The 22,223-nt window shown below is 43.6% G+C and overlaps 1 protein-coding gene across 4 annotated transcripts; it reads left to right on the top strand.

Moving 5' to 3' along the window:
• The first annotated feature begins 739 nt into the window (after window positions 1–739).
• Window positions 740–21,766, top strand: MELTF (melanotransferrin). Of its 4 annotated transcripts, none has more exons than XM_087740995.1 (16): window positions 740–1,054; window positions 3,776–3,930; window positions 7,399–7,498; window positions 8,958–9,140; window positions 9,464–9,620; window positions 10,498–10,565; window positions 11,319–11,506; window positions 11,835–12,015; window positions 12,963–13,114; window positions 13,532–13,636; window positions 14,249–14,289; window positions 14,552–14,673; window positions 16,280–16,436; window positions 19,185–19,252; window positions 19,348–19,535; window positions 20,355–21,766. In XM_087740995.1, the coding sequence occupies exons 1-16, from the start codon at window positions 1,009–1,011 to the stop codon at window positions 20,628–20,630; spliced, it is 2,187 nt and encodes a 728-aa protein (XP_087597121.1). In that variant the 5' UTR covers window positions 740–1,008; the 3' UTR covers window positions 20,631–21,766. The 4 variants fall into 4 exon arrangements, with proteins under 4 accessions (XP_087597121.1, XP_009466749.2, XP_087597119.1 ...); XM_009468474.2 differs by lacking the exon at window positions 14,249–14,289 and having other exon boundaries at window positions 744–1,054; window positions 13,532–13,628; window positions 14,479–14,673; window positions 20,355–20,553; window positions 21,586–21,766; XM_087740993.1 differs by lacking the exon at window positions 14,249–14,289 and having other exon boundaries at window positions 745–1,054; window positions 13,532–13,628; window positions 14,479–14,673.
• Window positions 21,767–22,223: the final 457 nt, after the last annotated feature.

A 22,223-nucleotide genomic window follows, 5' to 3' on the forward strand; every position in this document is an offset into this window, starting at 1 on the left:
TGCTGAGCTGAGAAATGGCAGGCAGCAGAGCAAAGCAGCACTAAATGGCTTTCATCTAAACAAAGTGTTACAGGCAGCTGCAGTTCATTGACTAATGAGAAATGAAGAAAAGGGCAGCACAAATGAGTGTTGCTCTGTGAAAGCTAGACTGAAAGTCACAGCAGCTTTTAACAGAGCTATTGTCAGCAGAGTTTTTACTCTTTCTGGGAGAGAGAAGCCTTCCTGGGGCTTCTCTAAAACCTTAACAAAAAAAAAAATCAAACTACTTCAGCTATTTCATAGCACTTGCTGTCAAATTTCAGGAGATGGGCACTTAGCATGCACTGTACCGCCTGTAGAGTATAGGACTGTGCATCAGTCTTGTCATCTATCTATCCATCTATCTATCTATCTATATAAAAATATATATATATATGCGCATAAGCCTTTCTGCAAGCATCAGAGGGCCCAAGAGGTTATTGTGGCCAGTGGCTTCACTATTGTAAAAGCCTGGGTTTCTTGTTATGGTTTTATGGGATTCATGACAACACTGACAACGTGGCAAAAAAAGTGACCATCAGCTCTGTCAGATAAAGTGCTTAGCTTGAATCTACTTTTGCTTCCTGAGCCCCAACACACAGGGGATACAGAGAACTCACACTTAAAATGAGGTTTTCTTTACACAGCCCTGCCTTACCCCGTGAGTTTGTGTGTAGCTGTTTATCTAAGTCTATAGGTGGTGCTAAAGCAGTAACAACCTCATTGGTGCCTCAGGTATTTTGCAATTTCCTAGTCTGAATTTTTTTTCAAGTGTAGAGGCGGTGTGGAGAGAGGTAGGCTTTTTTTCCCCGTAGTCGTTACGAGGTGACGTGTGCCAAGGTAAGCAAGATAAATTGTTGAACAAAGTGCACCTACAATTGAATGCTGCTGATTTTCACCAAGGAGCAGGCTGGGGAGAGCACACCTGAGAAGCCTTGATCTCTGGGGGTTCTGAAGGCTGGAAAAAGCACAAATCTCAAAATTTTCACCATGAAGACTTCCAGAAATGTCTTCTATCTTCTCTTCTTTCATGCTGGTAAGTGCCCTCCAAAAACTTTTGCTGTGGCATGGTGTCTTTAGGGTTGACTTGTACGTGATGTGAGAGAGCAGAAGGAAACTAGAACCATTGCAGAACCAATCTCACATGGCCAGAAAAAGGAATAGAAGGAAATAATAGAAAAAATAGAAAAGGAGTAGAAAAAGCTGTATCGAACACCATGTACATGTCTTGAGTCATTGGTGTCAAACATTGTATTTCCTCAGCACTGAATCTACTTCTTTTGGTTCAGTAGTGTCTATTTCTCACAAGTGTTAACAGTTCTATGACACTTATTTTGTAAAAATAGAAATAATTGCCTTATTCCACTTATGCTCTGTGCGACACGTTGGCTTTCTTCTGTCATTCCCAAATTCTGATGGCAAATATTTTTTAACTTCACCGGAGGTGTAGAAGCTGTTTCTGAAGCACTCCACAGTTCTTCAAAAAGAAATGATCCCAGTATATTCTCCCTGCCCCGCTGCCACATTGTTTCTGTTGAAAGCCCTTGATGGTGCATTAATAGGGAAAGGGCAGTCAGGCACTGGACCAGGCTGCCCAGGGAAGTGCTTGAGTCTCCATCCCTGGAGGTATTTAAAAGACGGGTAGACGTGGTGCTTAGGGACATGGTTTAGTGGTGGACTTGGCAGTGCTAGGTTAACGGTTGGACTTGATGATCTTAAGGGTCTTTTCCAACCTTAATGATTCTATGATTCTATAGCTGTATTAATAGCCATTTGATAAGATGTTACACAATGTAGTACTGTTACTTTCAGCAAAGGAGTTAATTGGATGTTTGCCAGCAATAAAGTTTATGTATATCTAAAAATACACAGAAGGGCCAAAATTGTGAATAAACTTGGGTTCAGAGACTGACCTGCTGTTTTAACATGTTCTTGGTTGGCAGTAGGAAGAGAGGCTAACTACAGACCTTGTCTGTGCTCAAGGCCCGTTCAAATGGGTTAACTTGTAAGGAAGGAAAGAGGAGATTGCCCAGCATCTGGCTTTCCTGTAACAACAAAGTTCAGCAGTTTGGAAAGGGACAAATTAATTACCTCTTTCAGACAAGTGAGAAAAAAAAACGAACAGATTCATGCTGTTTCACTATTTTGGCTGAAATACGGAGCCAAATGAGCTCTGTTCCATGTTTCAGGTGTATATGGCTAATGATTTCTTCATATAATTCATGCGCTATCTCCTGTGTGTTTATATCTAAAACCAGAACGCTGAGGCTGAAGAATGGCACTTAGCCATACATACTGAGATGCTGAGACCCCAATTTAATTTCCATTTGCTTGTGTTTAGGAGAAGAAAAACCCAAACCCCTTTATCAATGAAAACCTAGGTTCCTCCTGCCCCAAGAAATTAATGGTGAAAATGTCACCCAGGTAGATGAGGTGGACATTAAGTTTCCATGAGGTGCTTTTTTTATCATGACCTTGTTGTGCCTTTCTTCTAACCACCTTGGTGCTCAGAATTCCTGCAACTCAGAGGTGGGCAGTTGTTTCTCCCTTTACTAGCACATGAAAACTTCCTGCAAGCTTTCCAAGCCTGCCTTAATGTTTGTTGACAGCCATAGAGTTGGCTCCGAGTTGCAGTGGAACAGCAAGCCAAACCCTCCGTTTCAGTATCGGGTGCAAAACAAGCCATTCTGGCATCAGTGATCCTGTTTAGTCTGCAGCCACGAAGTCAGAAAATATGCATGGCTACTACTGAGTGCCAGCGGAGTGACTTTAACTTGCAAAGTTAGGTGTGGTATGTCAGCTGCACGGCAATGGTGGGGAAGCAGAGGGCCAGTTAGTTTTTAGAAAGCCACGTGACAAATAACTTACAGCAGACTCCAACTTAAAAATTGAAACTGTAGAAAAGCAATGGAATGTGGTGCCCCCTTCTTACAAAAATGGGCTGTGCCTGTTTATCAGCATAAACCATACTTGCACATGCGTTTTATGTACAGCTGCACCATTTGCCCATGATGACGTATCCTTACAAAAGCAACGAGGCATTTGTGGCTTTGGTGCTTAGAAGGGCAGCGTTTGGGCCTGCTGGAAGGTGCCTTTCTTCACTGATTAATGGAATCTCTGCTCAACCTGAGTCTTTTCATTCATGGGACCACCCTCCCCTTTTTGTGACTGTGGAAGTGGCCTCTTATGAAAGAGTGCTTTGAAGGGACAAGTTTACTTTTCTAGTTCTCGTAATAAGCCTGGTGGCAAGGCTCTTGAGCACCCAAGGTTGCTTTTTTTTATTCAGACCAAAAAGGGCTGGGGTGGGACTCCAGGTATTAACTAGCAGTGCTTGAGACAGAGTTGTCTTTGGACAGTCTCTTTGGTTTTGTAGTGTATCATTTTAAATAATCATTTTAAACACTTTTGTCTCGAGAAAAGATGATATATTCTGCAAGGAATATAAGAATAGCCTGGATGCCCTGACCTATTCCATGGTACTCATATTTCTTATGTAAGAAACAAATGCCATTGGGTTTCAGTGTCTGAGTCTGAGCCTATCCTGTTTCCAGTCCAAAAAAATTCAGTATTCATGTTAATCTGAATGGAAGTGGGAATCATCTCTAAAGACTCACTGTTGAAAGAGCCCTGATTTCTTTCTGTTTTGGGAGGAGGAACGGAATGAAAGGTTGGCTCTTCGGGAACCTTTAAATGGTAAGCTCTGTTACAAAGGCACCGATGTGTTTTATAATATTTTCTCTTGGTGTTGGGTTCGCAGCTCTTGGCCTGGAATGTATCCGGTGGTGCACCGTCTCTAAGCAAGAACTTTCCAAGTGTAATGCCATGAGTAAGGCCTTTGGTGGGGCTGGCATCCTCCCCCGTCTGGAGTGTACAGAGGGGGGGTCAGCTGCTAACTGTACGCACATGATCAAGGTGAGTTGTGAGTGACAGCAGTCTCATTGACTTAATTTCCCTATGTGCCCAATAATAATCCAGTGGCAATGTACACAGCTCTGTGGTGAGTGTCTGATGATCCAGGCAGCTGACCGTACGCCTCCTGGCATTTGTGTCTCTGAAAAATCAAAGCATATATTTTTTTAAAAAGAGACATAGAGGTATACATATGAACCTGAATGTCAGAATGGCCCTGTGTCATCTGTTTGGCTAGTCACATATGGACAGTCATTAGGAAGGTAGCAAAGGTCTTAAGTATTTCCTCCCAAATGCTAATCTTTGATTTGGGAATTGTGTCAGATTTATTTAGCAGATATTTAAGAAGGGATGGAGCTATAAGATGCAGGCAGTAGTTAAAGCTGTGCTGCTGAGCCTATAAGTAGATTGTATTTTGATAAACTCTGGATCAAACTCCCGTTTCAGGGTACTGTCATGGAAATTGCTGTATATATAGATGAGATGAGTGTAAAGCCAAATCAAATCTCCCAATACTGGAGTACAAGAGAGAGAGACAAGGCAGCAAGTAGGGTGAGCAAAGGGCATGCAAACCCAGCTGTATTAATTCAGCTGCCCACAGCGTGCTCAGTTTCCAAAAGGAGCACAGCTCTGGGGAAGGTTTTAAGGACTGTAAATGTGGCTTTGCAAAATGATGTATGGAAAATAATTCCCTCCTTAGGAGGGGACTGGAGGCAACAAGTGGATATTGGAGGAAATGTGGAGGCAGGTAATCATGGTCGTCTTCACTGGCAGAGTGGGGGGGAAGGGGAGGCTGGCTGGCTGTGTTAATAAATAATATTCTTTGTGTATCCTGTGTGGACATGCCCAAAAATCAGGGTTTTGTGGAGGAGATGCAGCCTATCAAGGACAAGAGGTTCAGAGCCAGGAAACGAGGCCCGGGAGGGTAGTTTGAAGGGAGATGAGGCAGGTGGTTGCGGCCAGAAAAAAGGAACAAATTTCAGAAATTGGTATCTTGTAAATTTTTGTCAACAGAAGCAGAAGGGTCATCTGACTACTAAAACTACTGCATTGCCTCTTGAAAAATACTGTTCTTGAGCGAGGGAACCAAGACTGTATTGAAGAATGTTAGGAGCAGATATCGATACATACGTGGATCTTACCTCGGGATTAGACAGGAAACACTTTCTAATGTCAGATCTTCCTAAAACCGCTTGGCTGATTGCTGCATTCCAGAGGGACCTGTTAGACTCTGCAAAGCAGGTTATTAAAAGGGCTGATGAGTGTCTGCTTCTGAAATACAGTGCACAGAGAATTGCATTTGTAAGCCATTGCAAGCAGCAGGCACCTAACTAAAACCTTGGATTCCTATAAAACTTGATTAGCTGAACTCAGAAACCTGCAGGCAGATAGCATGAGTAAGTAGCTTTCTGCTAAAATGAATCTTCGCTGTAAGGCTTCGGACGAGGCTTTGTCCTTGAGACCTCTTTTTTCTTGTGCTAATAATCTACTAAACGTTTAAGCTGGCTTACTCTGTGTAGGACTGTGTGGAACCCCTGAGTCCGCATCCACGCTGAACTCTGCCCTTTGAGGCCAAAAAGGGAGTGGGACGCAATGGCTGAAGAGGCAGAGATATGCTGTTTTATAACACCACATAACTTGGACTTAGACCTGTGAATGTGTTAGCACATGGATAAAGTAAAGCACCTTTTTCTTTGAAGGTGTTTAAAAATTGAGAAATGTTTAAATATTAACCTAGGGAACCTGGCAATATTTAATGTGACCACAGCTATTCTTCAGCAGGTCTTTAAACACTTCTGTAGGTAATTCTCAAACGTTGTGACGCACAGAAATGAAGTCCCTCTGAAAATAATTAACAGGGTATTACACATATACTTATCAAAAAATCATATGTGGAATAATCCCATGCTTTTGCTAAATGTATTGGCAAATGCTTGCTACAAAAAAATAAAATACCCATACTGTTGCTGATAAGCCACCTCAGCAGTGATTGTACGCATTTAAAGTAGAGGTCTGTAGCCTGTAAACTACTTCATGTTAAATACGACAATAGGCATTTTTTTCTGCCTCGTTCTGTTATTTATACACTGTTATTTATACACAAGCGATTGATAGGAGTCTCTTCTGCTAAACAGAGCTCAAAGGCTCAGCTTTCCAATCAGAAAAGTGCTATCTTACATGGAAATATGTCCATGTAATACAGTCCTTGTCTTCTGTGGCCAGCCCTTCCTACTTTATCTGCTCTGTTTCCTGTCCGCCACCAATTCTAGAGGCGCATTTTGTTCTCCCTGAGGGTAAGGTCCTTCTAACTCCCACCTCCTCCTCTTCCTCTCACTGTCAGGTGTCCCTTCTAAACTACATTTGATTCCTGAACTGTTGTCCTGTGCTCTGACTCTTACCGATGGAATATCAAATCTGGTTATTCCAGAAAGATTGTGTCTGTTCTTTAAGATGCAAATATCTCCCAACCCCAACTCCTCTCCGGGTTCCCTTGGAGCTTTGTTCAGCTCTCATTCATGAGAAGCAACTGTCAGGACATCTGTTGTTTCAGCTAATTACTGAATAGCATATTTTTTCTCCCTTGAGCTGAATAAGTGAAATATTTCAAACTACATGGCAACTTCAAATCTGCTTTAGGTATCAACATCAATGTATTACCTATGCTTTCACGAGATCCCTTAAAAAATGTTCAAGCTCTTTATGTGGCTCAGCCTGTGGGAAATCGCTGTGGTATACTAGGCAGTATAGTCCTAGCACTGCCCTAACCAACGCTCAGCAAAATGCCAAGGGATGGATAAACTAAATTACCCCCGCCAGTGCCGAACCAGAGGTTAAGCAAACTGATAAGAAACTTGGAATCAGCTTAGAAATGCAAAATGGCAAGCTGCTGATTATTTTCTGAGCAGTATCTTGTCTCTGTGCGAGATGCCCTCTCCTGGCTTCCACCAGGTTCAGTACACAGCGAGAGCCAGGTTCAGCTGCTCCGAGGTGCGTACAGCAGTTCTCTAGTCCTCCCTGCTGTGGGAAGTCCTGTCCCGTGCTAGCCAGAGAAATCCTGCGTCCGTAGCAGGATTCCACCCTGCTTTTCACTTTATTTAAATCTTCAAGCTTTGGGGCACTAGCTATAGAGATAAATGAAACTCTAAATTGATAGGTCTTAAGATTTGTCACAGAGCTGCAGGATCCATTTCTAAGACGCCTTTGGACTGTGAAGACTAGTGAGGCCATCACGGTCCAGGGCTGGTTTCTGCATTATTTCTGAAGGAAGGCAGTTTTGAAGTTCTAAAATCCCTCTTGGTAATTGTTCTTCAGAAATTTGAGTGCCATTAAAAGAACTTTTTGGAGAAAAGAAAACTCACAAATGCAGATTAAGGGGCGTCTTCTCTTAAATTCATGGGTACTCTGCTTCTGGCTGTTAAGAAATACTGATAATTAAGCTTCGACATGTATTCTGCCCTTGTGTCTGCACAGGATGATTTGGCAGATGCAGTGACACTGGATGGGCGTTTGATTTACCAGGCTGGAAAGGAGCATGGTCTGAAACCTGTGGTTGGGGAAGTATATGATCAAGGTATATTCTGACTAAATAACTTTTAGATTACTTAATGCGAGCTTTTTCTTATGCATTTTTACTGTTTCCATTTTATTTTGGGGTCCTCCTCATGAAGACTCTAAACAGTAGGTAATGGTCAGATTTCCTCTTGGATGTTCCTGCCCATAACAGAATGTGTGGGGGAAAAAGGAGATGCAGGGCTGTAGCAGAGTCTGTCCTAAAACAGTTAGGTCAAAATAGCTGTTCCTGTAATAGGTTTGTTGGGTTGGTTTGGGGTTTTTTTGTTGTTTGTTTGTTTTCTTTTTGTTTTGTTTTTTACTGTGTCACTACCTACTGTCTTCTCTGTTCTATACTTTGCAGATAAATAAATGAATTGCAAAGCATAAGTTGTTATTAGGTTTATCTCTCAATCCCATAAATTAGAATAACTCAATTTTATTTTTAGTAGTATATATAATTACTTGCTGGAAGAAAGGAAGTGATAGATTCTGCTCCTTATCTGGGTGTCCTTAAGCTCTTGAGTTCCTTTCAAGACAGAGACAATAATTCAGTGGTGACTTGTCGTCCTGACTAAGGGCTCAGTATCAACATGTTTGTGTAGTTCAGAGCTGGACGATGCCCCCATAACTTTGAGACCCAAGGGAAGGGACAGCTTTGGAAGCAGTCTGCAGGCAGGGGTGTCCCACCACTCTACTTTGAGATGGAGCCGGATTTGGTTTGCAGCTTGGTGTGATCTGGCCAAGGCATCCTCAGAAGTGCCTGTTGGGCTCAGTCCACAGGGACTCGGATCACCTGCAGCAGCATCCCCCGCCCCCGTTAACCACATCACGACCCTGGTGAAGGAACTGTACTTCAGTTTCTCAAAACCAACTGGGCCTCATGATCCACAGGCTGGCTATCTCCATTAGTCAGGTTTGAGCTCAAATCAAAGTGAATGAAATTTAATGATTTCTGATCTAAATCAAGTCAGATTGAAAGACCTTATGATCACTTCACACCCTAAACTCTTGACTCTGGGTTATATCAAACTATTAAACAAAGAGAATTAAATCAGCTGTGATGCTCCAGTGACATCAACTTGCTTTGCTGTGTCAAAATTCCGATCAAATTTGTAGACAACTGGGGAATAATTTTTCTTACTATCAATTATATTGGTTTCAATTCAATCCAAATATATTTAGAATCATAGAAAATTTCTTCCTGGAAGGAACCTCTCGATGTCTTTCATCCCACCTCCCTTTCAGAGCAGGGTGACCTTCCAAGTTAGAGCAGATTGCCTGTGGCCTTTAACTGAGACCTTTCACACTGAAAAGATAATGGAGGACACTCACTCACAGTCAGCAGGTTCTCACCAAGGATGGGAACAACGTGACTTACCTATGGGTAGGGGAGCCACAAGAGGCCACAAACAGGTGTATCTCACAGTAATGCTGCTGCGAGGCTACTTAGCTTGCTTCTCTTTCTTCCTCCGCTGCAGAGATTGGAACTTCCTATTATGCCGTGGCTGTGGTAAGGAAGAGCTCCAACATCACCATCAACAGCTTGAAGGGTGTCCGTTCATGTCACACAGGCATCAACAGAACCGCAGGCTGGGACGTGCCAGTGGGTTATCTAATTGACAGTGGGCGCCTGGCAGCAATGGGATGTGACCTTCCAAAAGGTAGGAGTTACAGGGCAAAGATCCGTTCTTCAGCAGTGCCTTTCCATGTGGTCTTGGGACCCTGTGTGTGGACAGAAATGTTTGGTTCTAGCTGCTGTTCCGTTCTTTGATGCTCCTTGTAAGATGGAATAGACCTAACATAGGTCTGATGAAGACTGCGGGGGGGGGGGGGGGGTGTTAAACTTGGAAACCATCTTTTAAGAACAAAATTACTTAGCCCTTCTAAATGTTTTTAGAGATGTACTGTGTAGATATGTTAAAATGAGATTGTAGGATCTTGTTTATTCATTGCTAAAAATTTCTTATTCTAATTTCACATTTAGCTGTAAGTGACTATTTCAATGCAAGCTGTGTTCCTGGAGCAAATGGCGTAAACTATCCCAAATCCCTCTGTCAGCTCTGCAAAGGGGATTCGACTGGGCAGAACAAATGCAAACAAAATTCCCAAGAGCAATACTATGACTACAGTGGGGCTTTCAGGTAAAAATCATAGCTCTGTCAAATTTTTTATCGCTATGCTCTATCCATAGCCATCGTGTCCAGGCCTCACTGACAGGAAATTGAAGCCAGGGACCTTCCAGTTGATCTTGTTAGAAAACCTGCTATTGTGTTAGGACAACCATGCTTTAAACCTAGAGACTGAACAAAAGTAATTCTAAACCCACTATTTCAGGTATTAATACCTGAGTAGTAAAACCAAATGGATATTTAGCACTTAAACTGGGCAGGGAAGTCCCATTGCTGTCCGCTTTGTCCAGCAGCTATTGATACAAGTCTGAGTGTTTGTTTCGGCAGGCTGTATCTTTCCCAGTAAAACCTGATGACCCTTGGAGTCTGAGAGCTGAACTGCCGTCCTACTCAGCTATTTCAGTCATCCCACCTCAGTTGCATTGAATTATCGAGTTGCTCTGCCCTCCGTTTTCGCACACCGATCTCTCCCTTATTTTCCTTCTCCCTGTCTGTGTGCTGTGGTGCAGCTCCCAGTCCCTGAGCAATAGCATTGACCGAGCACGGGCAGAGTTTGCTCGTGTGAAACACTTGCTCCTCTCTGCATATTCCCAAAGGACTGTGCGATTGCCTTAGACAGAGAACTCTCCTGGACAAAGAAGGTCATGATGTCTGTCCCAGGCAGCACTGAACATGTTGTCCGTGTTCACCAAATGACAGTGATAGTTTACTTCGTGCTCTAACAGCCACTAGTCTCTGCCCTGAGCAAAACCCTCAGCACAAGGAAATAGGTCAGTGTCTGCGGCTGATGGAACGTAGCACACAGCCCTCCGGCTGTCAGCCGGCAGCGTCCAGTGCATGGGAGCTGTGCGTTGTAACACTTCTTTGTGGTTGGGTTTATATTTATTAGGTGTTTGGCTGAAGGTGCTGGAGAAGTCGCTTTTGTGAAGCACAGCACAGTGCCTGAAAATACAGATGGTGAGTACTCCAGAAGCTTGTTGAATAGCGGCTGCAAGGTCTGAAGTACGGTGTCTGTAATGGCAGTATAATGTCAAATGTTTGATTTATTTTGAATTGAGAAATCAGCAAAAATGCTCTAATAGTGAAAACAGATGTACCCACAGATGTATGCACCAGGAGACAGAGGAGTCCATGTCATCTTTTTTTTTTTTTTTTAAATGCTTGATAGTTTCAGTAAAGGTTAGAGGTGGAATCTTAAGCTTCTTTTGGAAAGAGCTTAAACAGCACTAAGCTCTTAGTTTTATACAGACCTGGGCTGTTACATTGCTCCTGCCTACCCAGGGATTTCAGCAGAGACTAGCAGAAAGTTAACAAGATGTGGCCTGCCCTGTCTGGCACTTTGTGAAATCTACCTTGAGCATAGCCTTACTTTAATACCATGGGCCTGTCTGACCATCATTTACAGGGAAAAAAACCAAAAAACGTTGCGTGTGGTCCTGTACTTAGGGGTGCTCTTGATACTGCTGCAGACCCCAGTACAGTTCAATGCAGCCTTACAAGCGTTCACCTGTTTATTGTCTTGTCAGAGATACCAGACTAAAGGACCACATAGATGCATGGGATATATCGTGCAGTCAGGAATAGTTCAGAGATGCTCAGGAGATGTGTGTACTGCTCCACGTGTGCATGTGATGCTTAGAGCAGATGCGGAGCCAGAAGCATCAGCCCCACCTGATGTCTGTTCCATGAGCATGTTCTGTCTGATTTCAGGAAGAAGTCTTTCTTCGTGGGCCCAGCAGCTTCGCTCCCAGGACTTCCAGCTTCTGTGCCGCAACGGCAACACAGCTGATGTGACAGAGTGGAGAACCTGCCACCTGGCCCGAATCCCAGCTCGTGCCGTGGTTGTGCGGCCTGACACAGATGGGACAGTTGTCTTCCAGCTCCTGAACCAGGGACAAGTAGGACACCATTTTTTCATCAGTGCGTTGCATTTTAGAGGGGTTCTCCCACCTGTCTAGCTGAATTGAGGACAGGTTATCTGGGCACCTTCAGCTCTGTGGGGTTTGAAGGGGTACGGGATGTCACACATCCCAGGTAGAGGGAAGGGGTACGGGATGTCACACATCCCAGGTAGAGGGAAGGGGTACGGGATGTCACACATCCCAGGTAGAGGGAAGGGGTACGGGATGTCACACATCCCAGGTAGAGGGAAGGGGTACGGGATGTCACACATCCCAGGTAGAGGGATGTATGACAGCTGCTTTTTTTCTTTCTTTAACATTACAGCAAAGATTTAATGGGATAGGCGCCAAGTTTCAGATGTTTGACTCCGCAGCCTACGGTGCCCAAAATCTTCTGTTCAGAGACTCCACCACAGAGCTCATTGCAATCACAGCTCAGAATTACCAGGCCTGGCTGGGTGATGAGTATCTTCATGCCATGCAAGCTCTGAGCTGCGACCCCAACAGTAAGTTGTCTTTAGATTCCTATTCATTACCAAGATCAAAGGCAGCTGATAACAGAGACCATCTTTATTCTGCTTTATTTTCTTCTGACACTTGGAGGGTTATGGCAAGATGCCAGTCTAATTTTTGAGCATGGAGAAAGGTCACTTTTTGACCTAGAAACAGTATCACATTGCAGAATACTTTCCTGTGCAAATAGGCCCACTTTGTGTTATAAGATGCAGGCACTTCCTACCCTTTCTGGTGTATGAGACACATTAATCTGCTAAGCTGCTGCTGCTGCTACCTGGTACTCCATTTCTTACCTGCTAACAAGGGTAAATAGTAATGTGTTGCTGTGTAAGTCCTCAGGTAGTCTATAAAAAAATGGATGCATGGGTTCCTAGCAGAGAATTTCCTCCAGAAGCTGAAGAAACCCTCAGCTGCTCTTTATTGAAGTGTTATGGTCTTTTATACTATCAGAAGAATGTAGAAATTACTTGATGTGCATTCTGGCAAAGTCAGAAACACAGGTTGTAAGAATCCCTGCCTTAAGAGGCTTAATAATCACGGCAACTGAGCGTCCCAGAGGTGCTCTGTGCTGTGGCAAAGCCCCCCGCCTCCTGGACCTGTCTCTTCTGGGGGCTGCTCAGTGACTGTCAGGCACGAGGAAGCCGGAGGGTGGTTTTTTGCTGCACTCAGCTAACACATTATGGCTGTGCTTAATGGTCAGCAGTCATAAAAGTTCTTGCTCCTTTGCTATGGATAGGTTTGCAGTGCGGACATAGCACTAATCTGGAGAGCTCTGTGGTTCCTAATCAGGCATTAGTCTGAGCTGGAGACATGGAGAGAAACACAGAAGTAACCATTTTTCATAGCATGTATGGTACCTGTGTGAAAGTGGGCAGCATGCATCCCTCCTTGCCTGTTAGAAAGTGAACTGTAATATTTACTTTCCAATTTTGTGTAGCGTTGCCAGAAAGCCTGAACTGGTGTGTTGTATCCACTGAGGAGATTTGGAAATGTGGTGAAATGGCCGTTGCCTTCAAGAAAAAGAATTTGAAACCAGCAATTCAGTGTATTTCAGCCAAGACAAAGGAAGAGTGCATGGAGCTGATCCAGGTAGGTTGCTACAATCCTTGTGCAATAAACCAAACCAACACAAGCTGCGCTCTGCTGGGTAGGTAGGATCAGAGATACGCGCACTTAGGCGACCAGCAGGAATACTGGATTTCAAGGAGGTGATCTGTAGCTCACGTGGTGTGGATGGACCCTGAACCCTGATGATCTCCAGTTGTGATGAGGGCATTGTTGCCCATCTAGCTCAAGCCTGTATGTGTGAAATCTCCTGTCCCCATTTCACTGATGATGCTTTATGCAGCTTTTGGGTTTGGTTTGTTTTTAGCAGTGTATTGCTCTTTTGCTGTCAGACTTGCCCTTTGAGATGCAACAGGTGTGATGCTGGAGGTGTCATCATTGTAGCAGGGAAGGTATCTGCTTTTTTTTCACGGAAATCCTAATTTTTACTTTATTTTTCAGAAAAAGGAAAGTGATGCTGTAGTTCTGGGTGGAGCTGATATTTACACAGCTGGGAAGACATACGGCCTTGTACCAGCTGCTGGAGAAAGTTACTCTGGTAAGAAGGTCAGGAAACATAAATATAGACCTTATTTTTCCAGGTTGTTTGAAAACAGCTCTAAAAGCGCAGCCTCTGTTCCTTAGCCCTGCTGGGAAAGCTGTTTTCAAAGGAAGTGAGAATTATTATCCTCACATCATGGATAGAGGAGGAAATAAGTATGGGATGGGTTCCTACAGTGAGTTTGTGGCAACTTTTATCTGTCCTGCTGCAGGACCAGGTTGAGTCTTTGGCAGTTTTGAGTCTTGTACCTCTTTGTCAATTGTGCAAAAAAATATTTACAATGGAAAAAATTAGTATTCACAAAATCAAAATATTTTTAACAGAAGCAAAAATACAGAAATTACATGGTAGATTCTAGTTAGAAAGAAATTATTCCTGTCAATGTGGCTGCTTCAGAGTCGCCGATGAAAAGAAGGCTTGTGTGCACTGTGTCACTAAGGCAGAATTTCAATATGCTGCAAAACTCCTGGAAATTTTAATACAGGTTTGAGGTTTTCACATAAAAATAACTTCTTAAAGCAGTTTTGCTAAGTCACTAATGACCCAAATGTTGTTTTTCAGAGGGATGTATTTCTAAGAGCTGGTGTTAACAAGAACACTTTCATGTTTGTCTCTAGATTATACAGTCCAAGTGCACAGCAGTACCAGTATACAGGCTGTAAGTGAATGCAACTTTGTGAAGTAGTAGAAGTGAAGGGTAATTACGTGTACGTTCGTAGTTCCTGACTAGCTGATTGTTGGTGCAATTGAAGTTGGCGCCAGATACGTGTAATGGATCTGTAGGTGATCATTAAGCAGCGGGAATGCTTAAGGGAAGCTGTAGTGTGTTTTGTTTTTTTTCTGCAAGCTGATGACAACAGCAATGCATACTATGCTGTGGCGTTAGTGAAGCGAAATCTGTCTAATGCATTCACCATCAGTGACCTGAAGGGGAAGAAGTCCTGCCACACAGGGCTGGGGAGAACCGCTGGATGGAATATCCCCATTGGTCTGCTAATTAAGAGGGGCGTTATTAAGACCAGAGACTGTAACATTCCTCAAGGTAAGACAACAGTACTACATATCAAAAATACAGTAACAGTCTAATTATAAACTTTAATCAGGGAAGTAATTTTGATATTTCATAGCTTTACATTAGGCTTATCTGTTCATGAAGGGATGTTGTGTTTTTAACGTAATGATTTGAAATTTTAAGTTTGCCACCAGAGTAGACTAACGGAGGGGTCATACTGAGAATGTTACATCTAACACGAAAGTATTCCTTTCCTTTATCACAAAATCATTGGCTAATTTAGGTTGGAAGGGACCTTTGGAGGTCATCTAGTCCAACCAGCTGCTCAAAGCAGGTCCAGTCAGATCAGATTGTCCAGGGCTGTGTCCAGGCAGGTTTTGAGTAACTCCTACGATGGAGATTACACACAGCCTCTTTGGACCCCCGTCCCAGTGTTTGACCATCCTTGGTATAAAGAATTTTCCTTCTTGTAACTTCAGTCTGTTGCTTCTCATCCTTTTGCTCTGTATCTCTGAGAAGGACCTGGCTTGGCCTTTTTGAAAAACCCACTATGTAAATGAAGACAGCAATACACTGGTAGTTGTCTTCTCTTCAGGCTGAGCAAACCCAGCTCTCAGCCTGGTAAGTGCTGAATCACATGTTCCAGCCCTCTGAGCATCCTACTCTCCTCCCACCACATCTGCTCTAGAATGTCAATGTCTGTCTAACATTGGGAGCTCAAAACTTGGCACAGGTGTCAGAGGAGAATCATCACTTCCCCTGACTGCTCCACTAACACAACCTAGTACCCCATTAGCCTTCATTGCCACAAAAGCTTGCTGCTGACTCTTGGTCAGCTTGCTGTCCGCCAGGATCCCCAGGCCCATTTTTACAGGGCTGGTTTTCAGCCTGCCAGCCCCCAGCCTTTCATGGTCTTACTCTGTCCTAAAAGCGGGATTCTGCATTCGCCTTTGTTAACTTTGAGGTTCCCGTCAGCCTGTTTCTCCAGCCTGTCCAGATCCATCTCAACGGCAGCCCTGGCCTCCAGTGTATCAAGTTGCCAAAGGTTATTCCAGTTTTCAGAAATGCCTTTGGAGAGTCCATTGCTTTTTGTATTTAGTCAACTTTAAGCTTATCATATGGTCTTGAAAATCCTGCTTTTACACCTGGCTGTCTCAGCTTTTGCTTGAGGATATTGACCCAAGTCAGATATCAATAACAGGGTACCCACAGACACTCACGTTGTCTAGAGAGACGTATCCTCTCCAGGTGGTACTTCCAGCTCTGGGATTTCATTGAAGTAAATGATGTATCCCTGTCCTGAATTTTATTGCATTTATTTTCAAACTGTATTTATTAATGGAGCAACGTAGCACAACAAGCAAAAGATCTATGACCACAGGTCTCCAGATTCGAGTGTCGCTTGCCTGTCTCCTATCTCCCAGGAAAGCGCTTTGCTTTCATTACATAACCGGCTACAGAGTGCTTTGAAAATATTTTCAAAGTTGTAGTTTGTGAATTCCAGTAAGGCAGCTGTAACTCATGTTTCTAGTGTTCTACTGAAACCTGCATTGGTTATAATTTCATGACAGTGTAACTACCTTTCTTGTGAAGAGCTCATGCTTTTCGCTCATTATATTGGTTTGTCTTTCCCCAGCTGTGAGTGAGTTTTTCTCTGCCAGCTGCGTGCCTTCAGCTAAGCAGGACAGTTACCCATCAAAACTCTGCCAGCTATGTATTGGAGATGATAGTGGAAAAAATAAATGCAGTGCAAGTAGCCAAGAACGTTATTACAGCTACAGCGGAGCCTTCAGGTAATTAATACATGTGGTTGTTACTTAGTCTGTCAGCTTGTCAAAATGCAAGGAGGAACTGTTTTCCATTCCCGTCAGCAAAAAGTGGTTATTGTTGCTACAGTTAGACGGCATCTGCTGTAACTGAAGTGGGACATGTGTCCCCAGATGTCTTCAGCAATACAGGTATGTCATAAGGCAGAGATCATTTACATTAGATCATGTCAAAGCCTTTTGCCAGCTTCCTGGCCCGCAGCCAACCAGACGACCAACAGCCACATCCATAATGGCTGTTTACAGAGCAACAGGCACCCACCCAGTGAGGACCAAGTGGATTGTCATCGGTCTCCAGTCTTGCGTTTATCTAGTGTGACAGTCTGCCACTCTGAATGGTCGGGTCATCCATAAAGAGCTTTAGCAGAGAAGCAGGCAAATAGTAGCCAGAATCTGGCTGCTGTAAATCCACGCTGAGAGCGGCAGGCTAGTGATGGGGAGCCAGGACTGGGCCTTCACTGTCCTTACTCATTGGTGGCTGTATGTGAAGGCAGGTTTCTGAACAGCACAAACAACTACGGCCAATGTTCAAATATCAAATCCTCTTCGAAACAGGATGTGTTAAATGTACAGGGGGAAAATAGTATAAAATGGAATAAATACTTAGCGTAAGAGCAGGCATCTACCTACGGGGCCGTACCCAAAGACTGTGACGCTCTTAGATATGGAAGTGGCACTTCCTTTTCCTGACCTTCCCCTCTGAAGGTAATGGTGCGTGTAAGGGAGCTGGCAGTGAGCCGTCTTCTTCCTTCAGGGGAGGAGACTTCAACAGCAGCTGCCTGCTAACTACTGAATTGCTAGACTTGGAGAGCTACTTTTTGCAAATCTATTTAGTTGTGTCCAGCCGCTGTGCTGTGGTACATGCCTTGCAGGCAAACTCCAGATCCCCTGCCGTACTTCACAGACTAACAGAGCTAGCTACCAGTCACCAAATGAATAAGCAACAAATGCTGTTTCAGGCTGTCTGAGCCTTGCTCATATTCTAAGGTTGTGCATTTAATAATAGTGCCCATACAGCCCAAACTTTATATGGAGACCACTACTACTTTTTTTTTTTTTTTTTATTTAATAGAGTAGATGTTTAATTCGTCATGTGATGTGGAAAGTTTTAGGTATTTAAAAGGTTAGGATTTGGGTGAAAAAATCTTCTGCAAGGTAGGGATGGGTCTGGCTGTGATACTTAGGTGATCCTCTCTGAAAGAAGAATGAGTTATAGAAGGTGACTGACATGAGCTTAAAATTCAGCCTCGGATTTCCAGATTCCTTCAACTCTGTCTATCTTCACACTAACCTGACTAGAGGTTTGAGAGGTCATTCAGTTTGTGTATATCCCACTGCATGGGGCAAATTAAACTGCGCAGAGTACTGAAAAAATCTATTGGGAACAGCCTTTTCTGAGGGGGGAATGCACTGAACAGCACCTGCTGAGTCCTCTGTTCTCTGCATGACGATGTCGGCCACGTGGTGATAAGAACATGCGTTATAACTGCTCCTGTTGAACCAGGTACATGTGCAGTGTATGTATTTTTGGTAACTGTTAGCAATAATAATTTTCCCTCACGTTTTGTACTCCATAAACCATGCTCAGTTACAGCTTTACATCTTGACTGGTGGGTTTAATGATCCTGTTTTAGGAAATGCTTCTTGAAAACACTTGCAGGATAAACTACAAGGTACCACCACTAAACTCTATTACCCACAGATTCGCTGCCAGCACACAGTACCCAGAATACCTGGGAAGTTGGATCTCTTTACTAACTCAGCCAGCTCACTGATTTGAGGTTGATTTTTTTATAGGTATTACTTGCTGTCTGAAGCAAGTGCCATGCATTTCTTCTATCTGCTGACTTCATATTTCAGGCCTAGCAAAAATCACCTAAGAGTCTGTGGTGCCTGTTGTATCGTGCGCTAGACAACACCACGATATAACATGGGAAGCAGCCAATGCTGGCAAAGCTGCCGTGTTCTACACCTTCGCCCTGAAACTCTCTGTAATGGGATACCACGCTCGTAGGAGAGGAGGAGATTTCAGGGTGCCCTGGGCATGTTGGGCTGCTCCTGCTTCAGAAAATTAGACGAAACTGAACTTAGTTCTGGAACAGTACCATTAGAAACTGCAGTTAGATTAACCAGATATCTCCAGTGTACAGGGCTGTAAAAGCAGGGTCTGTGCGAGCACCAAGGTCACTCCAACTTGGAGAGAAAAGAGAAAAAAAAAAAAAAAAGCATACGTGTGCCTGTGCACACATGCACTTACGCAGAATCTGATACACTTCTGGGTTATGCACTCAAATTACTTTATTCAAAAAGGCCTAAATGACATATACTTTGTAGATGATTTAAAAAGGAGTGAAAATGTTAGCAGATGGGGAATACTGCACTGAGTATCACATAATATATCTTCTCTTTCTTTGCTCATCTAATATCGGCCTCTTCTGTTGTTTCTCACACTGTTTTTAATCAAAATTTTCTGCTGTATTCCTCTCTCAAAATTCTTAATTCAGAATATTTTTAATACTTCGCAAAGATGTTGGTTTTCTCTCCTTTCGGGATGCTTCATTTCTCCGTTTGTGCTTATTACCTTAGGGTCCAGTGCATTTGTCTGCAGGAATGTATGTAAGAAAAATTGACTTCTAAACCTATCAGTCATTAGAAAAAAAATGTGTTTCACATAAAGATGCTTTGAATTGAATTTTTATCTCTCATTTCCTAAAGGTGCCTGGCACAGGACTCTGGGGATGTGGCCTTTGTGAAGCACTCGACGGTGTTTGAGAACACAGATGGTACTTAGTTTTACATGTCTCTTGATTGTAATTTTTCTAGAACCTTTTTGCTTTAAAGCATTCGATGAGTGACAATGACCAGTTTCTTTTTTCAGGTAAGAATACTGACAGTTGGGCCCAAAACTTGAAGTCCAGTGATTTCCAGTTACTGTGTCCAAACGGTGCCCGTGCTGAAGTCACCCAGTTTGCTGAGTGTCACCTGGCTCGGGTGCCAGCTCAGGCCATTATGGTTCACCCAAATACCAGCGTTTTTGCTCTCTATGGACTACTGGACAAAGCCCAGGTATTCATAATCCATTTATGCCGTGGGGGAGTTAGGTATGGTCTAACGCAGACCAAGTATAATATGGCATATGGTCCTGTTGTCTTATGTCCCCTGCATCATGGGGCTGGCAGCACGTGCACTGTGCAGAGCCCTGTTGTTGGAGTGGGACGGAGAACGTAAAATACAACCCGTGTAATTATCCTAGTAAAACCACCCTGGTGCACAAGGAATTTCAACTTTTTGCCCAGCCACTGGTTTCAGTAGTCGTTTTCCTGGAGCTCAAGGTGTTTTCCCAAACTGCATGACTTTGAAGTCTACAAGAAATAGAGTACCTGCTAACGCTTTTCCATCCTAGAATTTTCCTAGGAATGCAACAGAACGTTGCTGGGTATATTTATGCTGCAGCCACGTACACGGTAAACCATCTAGGCAGACGATGTATGGCTGCCACAGCTAGGTTCCTGTCAATACTGAAGTTAACTAGTTTAAAAGCAGTACTGGGTATCTCCATGCTAGGCTTCAGTCATTTCTGTTACTCCTGTGCAGCCAAACACGATATTACACAACAATATTTAGACAGAAGAACTTTTTAAAAATGCAGCTCTTTCCAGATAGTAACTAAAAAAAACCAAAATCACACATGGTGTTCTTGTAATTGCCAATGGCGGAATTCCGTATCTAATCTACTGGAGCTTCTAAAAGCAAACGCATAAGAGAGATTCTGCAATTTTGTATGAACTTTTCATCTACAAAACAGTTCCTATCGTCTTTCCTGTTGTACGAGAGGAATGTGGCACTTAATCTTGCAGAATACTGAAAATTTTGCATTGTTCTCAGGTCTACTTTGGAAATAGCAGCAACGGAAACGGATTCAAAATGTTTGATTCTTCAGCTTTTCATGGAAAAAACTTGATCTTTAAGGATTCTGCTGTTGAGATTGTGCCAATAGAAGAGAGGAGGACATATGCAGAATGGCTGGGGAGTGAATATATTGAGTCCCTTGAAGGGATGCAAACGCCACAGTGCTCTGGGGCAGGTAATAAGATAAGACAATACCTACTCATGACTACTGTTATTCCCCTTATTTTATGTCAGATGCAAGGCTGGGACTAGGATGGTCCAAATGGCAACTTCCAGGCCACCTCTGGCCTACCACCTTCTCTTCAGATAAGCTGCAGTTTGGATAACGTGTTGTGCTAACGTTTGAATGCCTCTTCCTGCCTCTTGGCAGGGCAAGTGCTAACAGCACCTGCTTGTCAGGGGAGTGGGGTGGGGCTGGAAGCTGTCCCTGTCCATGTGGATGGGGTGCAGTTTGGGGCAGAAGCCAGCCAGTGTCAGCATGGCTCACAAGATCAGTCCAAAACTGGAGCATCTTTGCCATCGTTGCTCATGTTGAACCACCCTGGCCTGGAGGATTCCCAGGTGCTGTTAGATGGATACTGGGTTTCTGACCTGTAGAAGAATTTCTGCATCTTGGGAGGCAGTATCAAAAATCTTGTCTAGTGAATCCTCTCTGGCCTCCTGGCTGGTTACGTTCAGACTCCTACATCCCTGCTTATCCCATCCTACCCTTGCTGGGGGCAATGGTTTCTCCTGAGCTCTGCTGCCAGAAGAGGTAAGTGCACAGAGGATGGACAGGCTGTGGACAGAGAGATGACCTGCAGTCCAAAACACAGCTTCTGCCATGGGCCAAGGTCCTCCACCTTCCAGTAGAAGAAAGTAGGGGGAATCTCCAAGGTCACTGGACGAAAAAGAAGGCCAGAGAGACTTGGAGGGACTACCTGTTGGCACAGGAAAGAATGAAGCCAAATGTGTGCATCCACTGAGCTTGTTGACTTTCCACAACCAGTGCTCTCACTGCTTGAGAGAGATGTCATCTGCCCTGCGATCTTTAATTTGATGCAATCTCCATCAAGAAACTTGTGGCTGTCCTCCTTCTACATGGGGTTATCCAAGTGCCTGTGCATGAAACTTGTATTTGCTGTTAGTGAAACAAAGTAGTTGGCTTCTGATTAACTGTTTCTGTATCTACTGGCTTGTAGCATGCGGTTTTTATTTTTATCCATAGCTGCAATAACAACAAACGTTGCTGTGCTGCTGGCAGGCAGCGTCCTCCTGACTACACCTACCACCTCATGATCCTGGGATGAAAAGACATTCAACATAATAAAAAAAACCTGGTAAAACTAGGTAATAATAATGTAAATAAATGAAAACTAACAAATAAACATGAGAAGTAATTACAGTTTATCCAGACTTTGGCCTGATAGCTAAACTACATAGTTTCTCACTTTCCTGGGAAATTAAGACTTGTTCCTTGCTTCTCTTATCGCACTTTCCAGCTTTTCTCACCCATTTAATTTGCTCCAAGGTTACCTGGGTTTAAGGGGAAAAGAGAGAACATACAGCCTCCTGCTATTTTATTTTAGATTTTAGATCTGTGTCTGCAGTAGCAAGTAGTGACACAACGCAGCAGCACCCGAAACCACAATTATACAGGATTGAAGTCCTTGGGTCTGAGCTCTGCTCCTGTCAGCCGGGGAGCCATGACACCTCTGGCCATTTAGTTGAAGCCGCCTCGTCATGGCTTTCTGTCTGTATACCTTTGAATATGCTGTCTTAGATATTACCTGTCAAATACATGGTTGCTGTATTAGATACGTACTCCACGGGTTTGGTGTGTGCGTCTCTGCCACGTTTGGATCC

Source organism: Nipponia nippon, unplaced genomic scaffold (genome assembly GCF_047370975.1).
Source record: "Nipponia nippon isolate SJK-2023a ecotype South Korea unplaced genomic scaffold, ASM4737097v1 scaffold_7, whole genome shotgun sequence".
In the NCBI taxonomy this organism is placed as follows: Eukaryota; Metazoa; Chordata; class Aves; order Pelecaniformes; family Threskiornithidae; genus Nipponia; species Nipponia nippon.